The sequence below is a fragment of the Pteropus alecto genome, unplaced genomic scaffold (assembly GCF_000325575.1).
Source record: "Pteropus alecto unplaced genomic scaffold, ASM32557v1 scaffold121, whole genome shotgun sequence".
Lineage (NCBI taxonomy): Eukaryota > Metazoa > Chordata > Mammalia > Chiroptera > Pteropodidae > Pteropus > Pteropus alecto.
The window spans coordinates 16,406,650-16,412,040 of record NW_006434369.1 but is presented as its reverse complement, the minus strand read 5'-3'; the positions used below and the strand labels follow the sequence as shown (position 1 = coordinate 16,412,040).

The 5,391-nt window shown below is 36.3% G+C and overlaps 1 protein-coding gene across 1 annotated transcript in view; it reads left to right on the top strand.

Annotated features, from left to right (window-relative positions):
* The window catches only part of CUNH6orf201 (chromosome unknown C6orf201 homolog), a 30,264-nt gene that overhangs the window by 3,447 nt on the left and 21,426 nt on the right, over positions 1-5,391 (top strand). The window contains exon 2 of the mRNA XM_015587269.2: positions 2,949-3,155. Coding sequence (XP_015442755.1) covers positions 2,949-3,155 — 207 coding nt within the window. The remainder of the gene's footprint in view (positions 1-2,948; positions 3,156-5,391) is intronic.

The window sequence follows — 5,391 nt, the reverse complement described above, 5'->3', positions numbered from 1 at the left end:
TATTGCAAGGTCATGGCTGATCATGTACTACAATAGAATCTTGTTTAGTGTAATAATGTAAATATTTTTTGAAAGTCAGGACGATATTTTCCAATTAATAATGTGCATTTTTGTTCTCAAATAGATTCTAAATCAGTGGGGAAGATTTCAATTCAATTATGAGTAATTTGTGTTTAGTGTCTGGTTTAGCTAACTTGTCTTTTATTTTTTCCAGCTCAGCTTTGTCTTTCAATCACGACCGATTATATTTATCTCAATGAGCATTGACCTTAAATCGCCTAACTTTCTCGTGTATGTATAATTCCTTTTGAAGAAATATAAGTGAAATTTTGTTAGAAGTTGTGTTTTTATTTTAAAAATTAATCTTTAACACTTGGATCTCTTATTGAGAGGCCACCATTTTGTTGCAAAAATATAGGAAATCTTGTTTAAAATCTATTTCTGAAGTGAATGTGATAGTGATGTATATGAATATATTTCCAAAAGTAAGATAAACACATACATCAATAATTCTACATCTGCATACGTTGCAACTAGTACTTTTGAATAAATTCTCAAACATATTTCCACCTTTATTTTGATTTTTCTGCAAGACTTGAATTCTGCAGTTTGAATTGCTTTAAAAATCTTCCTGTCCTTTGGATGCCTATACTCTGTAGCTGCATTTTCTTAGCTTTATGTCACAAATTCACTTTGAATTTTGGTTTAAATTCAGGATCAGAACTTACTTTCTGACGCCAGGAAAGCTGTAACTTGGATCCTCTTTCTGGTAGTCGGGACCCTTCCACCTCATTTGCTTTGAACGGAACACTCTCTTTAGAACACTTTCTTTAAGAAACTTGGAAATGATCTTTTCTCTTTGAACATTACTGAATATTTTGCCTTCTGGAAGCCAGCTGATCTTGTCACATCCACCATGGCCAAGGGGGAGAGGAATGTGTTCGGGAGACACAACAGCCCTCTTCGGAATAAAAAAAAAAAAAAAGGAATTACCATTTACCTAACTAGAAAAACGATCAAGAGTCCTGCAGCTGCTAGGTAGTTCATGATACGCTGCTAGCCTAAGTGGTGCTACTGCCACAATAAGAAGTGCTGGCTTAGGAGGATTCTTTCTAATCTTTTCTTGTGAGAAAATAATCATATATTATAAACATAGTTGTGAAAAGTTAAATATATTGGATATTGAAGACTAGAATTGGAAATAAATAGAATACAAAACGGACAGAAATGGGAAGATTTCTTTTGTCAAAGAGCATTAGTACCATAGCCTAAGACATGGTTGGCTGAGATCAAGATCACACAACTAGTTAGCAGCAGGGCATTGCCAAGCTTCCATTCTTGACTGTTAACTTCCATGCTGGTTCAGTGTTCTTTCTACCACGGCATAGTTAGAGAAAATGAATGAGATTGCTTCCTTGAAGAAAACTTAACCATTGCGAAAAACATTTATCCATGAGATAGTTTATTTTAAAATAAAATGTAATCATTGTAGCCTATGTTTGATTTCAGCCAACATCAATAAACTTAAGATAGCTAGAAGCATTCCATCAGTTGCTATTTAGAGCAATAATTAAGAATGGATGGATTAATTTACTGGAGTATAAAGAATCAATTTTAATAGATCACTTCTTTGGTCTGTTGAATGGCTTAAAACATGGTTTGTTCTTTCCTATTTATGTAAATGAGGATTTAGTAGTACATTCGCATTTACTTGGAAGAAAGAAGCCTCTGGCTATCAGAATATTCCACCCCTGTGACCTTCACCTATCCCCCTCTCTCCAACAATGCACATGAAATTATGAGAATCACTTTACATTCAAGTTAGCTCTATAACATATTTTAAATACATTTGTATTTCAAGAACATGTTTTGTTCATTTTTTAAAGTTTTACTTTTTAAGTTTGCAAGTTGAAATTTAAGAACTAGAATTGTATATCTCCTGCTGTGGGCACTAATGTACATATGATATAATCTGATGTTTTTATAGTCTTGACCAAAGGTTTTTAAGTTTGGTAAAAAGCTGGCAAACATTACCAACTTTTGCCATAGCATGCTTGGCTCCCATGGCTTTCCCTGTTTCTCACCAGTTTGCGGTGTGATTACCCAGCCATTTCACAGAGTAGAACAATTATGGTGAACCTGGCTCAGTTAATGGAGCACGCTGAGATTAAGGAATAGCTATAACAAACCTTATTATTTGAATTTTTGCTCTAAATCTGGGAGTAGTTCTTGGCAGCTTTCATCTTGCTTGGGGCTGTGCTATCAAGCGTGATGGTTTAAGTTTATTTAGTACTTCTACTCTTCTCTCTTTTGGTCCACGATGAAGAATGGCTTCTATCAGTAACACTAGAGTCGAGCATTTTTGTTTGTTTACCTTGTTTCCTTAGTGTTAATTTGGTTAAGAGAATAAAAAGCAGTTTGTCATCTTACCTGTGTTAATCTGGACATTTCCTTAGTTTTTGGACGATAAAGCTCTTTCCTCACTTCTTCTCAAGAACTGTGCTGATGTAACCACTCTCCCTCAGAGAATAGAAGGTCTGTGGAGCTTTCATTATGTACACATAGGATGCATAGCCTCTACTAAGTGCCAGTTGGAAAAATATAACACTGGATGTGTACACACTGCTTTCCTTCTTCCTTTTAGGAAAGTACTCTACTTTCTTCAGATATTGTCCATGTTCAGACAGGAAATTGGAGTTTCTGCCTAAAATTCCAGTTAGACTTGTCAAGATATTTTTGACAGGCTGATTTCCTCTGGTTTGAAGAAGCAAGATGAGCACACCGAGTTCCAGGCTAAGATCTGGGCCATTGTGACTCTAAGAATGCTAAGCAATCAGAGACCAGAAAATAGATTCCATGATATCTTCTTAGAGATGAAGAAAAGCTTGGAGGAAGAACAACTGCAAGGGATTTCACTCTTCAAATTCTCTATTTATTCTTCTCTGTAGCTCAGCGGGTCATCATGGAAATAGCCAAAAACAATCAAATTATATTGAAACTTCCACCTGTTGACAAATACAGGACACCCAAAAATTATGACCTTCCTGAAGTTATGCATCACACCTTTGAGACTCTATCCAACCTTCACAAGCTGCTTCCAAATCATCTGATGAAGATACTTTATTCTTACAAGAGTGAACAGGACAAAAAAAAATGTAAGTCAGAAGAGGGTGGGTGTGAACTCTTTTTTAGTAAGCATATACTTTATCTTGGTACAAGCTGCCTCTTCTTTTAGCCATGAGTAAGAACTTATTCTTTACATTACAGGTGTGCTCAGTTCTTGAGACCCATGGCCCTATCCATATAGGGACCCATGTTCTCAGAGCTTAAAGTGGAAATTAACCATGTATTGACTTCATCCTCACTTCTTCACATTCCTTTTATGAACCAAGATAGTTCTGTTACTCTTCTTTAGGCAAAGCATATTTGTGGAAAGATGGGAAATACTACTAAATTTACAATTTTATCTTTAGATTTGATTTTAAAAGAGATTAGTGAGAAAGAAAACTTCTCTGCTTCCCACCGCTCTAGCCTGACTTACACTCAGAAACTGGAAGTAAGCCTGGCAGTGAAGTAGGTTTATTTTTCTTACTTTGCCCACTCTTTCACTGGCTACTGTTAGGTTGAGAAGGGTTAGGATGAAAGGAACTGAAAAGCTTTTCCTCAACTGGTGAAATATCAGATTGTCATCTGTCATTCTGGCTCTCTGGGGGTGGCAGCTTTCAAAAGCTGACCTTTTCTTTCCTGGGGCATTCGTGCAGGTACTTTGATGATTTCCCATTACTGGAGGTCTCTCAATTCATAGCCTCCTGCTGACATTTCCCCTTCTCCATCTTCACCCCTCCACTCCTTTGGTATGTTACATTTCCATCCTATTTCAACAGAGATTGCTTTCACCCTTTGGACAAAGCCCTCTTAAGATTTTATTCAAAATGACTCAAAACCAGCTTCTTTCCATGGGGTTCATGTATAGCTCATGGAAAATTTGAACCCCTGTCCACCTTATCTTCATCCGATTGGTGAAAGTACAACTGGCTTCCAACACTGACCTCTTTTCTCTGTGGCCTATGGTCTTAGCCACTTTCCAGTGGACTTTTCCAGGTGTTAGGGGTCGAATCGTGTCTCCTAAAAAGATCTGTTGAAGTCCTAACCCCCAGTACTCCAAAACATAACCTTATTTGGAAATAGGGTCCTTATTGAAGTACAGAGATAATTAAGTTAAGATGAGGTCATACTGGAGTAGGGTGGGTTCTCAATCCAATATGACTGGTCCTTATAAGAAGACAAAGAGACACAGGGAGAAGTTGGCCATGTGACAATAGAGGCAGAGATTAAAATGATGCATCTGTCAGTCAAGGAACACTAGAAACTAAGAAGTAAGGAAGAATTTTCTCCTAGAGATTTCAGAGGGAATGTGGCCCTGATGAATTCTTGGTTTTGGAGTTGCAGCCTCCAGAACTGTGAGACAATAAATTTGTTGTTTTAAGCCACCCAGTTGGTGGTACTGTGTATGTTATGGCAGCCCTAGGAAACTAATAAATTAGGTGTTAGGGAATACAGCCCAGTACCTTCATTTGTCAGAGGGAGTGGAGATGGTACAGTACACAGCACTGCAACTACTCTGCCTAAAGAAATCTTCACATGCCTTAAAGCATGTTTACCATTTTCTAATATAGATAGGTATGTTGTACATATGTTGGTATCTGGCACCTACTGGATTTTTCTCATACTGTAGCTTTAGGACAAAATAGAGCAGAAAAATTCATATTTTAACAACCCCTTACATATGCATGTCCTTCAACTTAGCAATTCCACTTCTAGTTAATGTCCTAGAGAAATACTTATACCTGTGCACACAGATGCATGAACAAAGTTGTGTGTTGAAGCATTATTTAGAATGGTGAAATAAACAGCTTAATGTCATTCAATAGCAGAATGGTTAAACTGATAAACCAATACTGTGGAATCTATTAAAAAGAAAGTTAACATTAAAATATCTACAAAATACACTGTAGAGTGTAAAATAAGTGCAAAATAAACAGTAAAATAAAAACAATGATTTTACTTATGCCAAAAGAAGACTGTATATTTATACATACAAATATGTATATAAATGCATAGAAGAGTTCTGAAAGAGAGACAACAAATTCAGGACAGTGGTTATCCTTGGAGAAAGGATAGAGATTGGAGGACTTTCCCTTTGACTATGTGTATTTCTTTAAGTTGTTTGATTTTATTTAATCTAGTGGAAATCTTTCCATGTATTTTTTGTAGTTAAAATGCAATTTTAAAATTGAAAATGCAGTGAGTATTTACATGAGGTTGAAGAAGTGTTTTAACTTCTGTTCCCTTAGCCTTCCAGTGTAGACACTAATATATACTGATGCACCT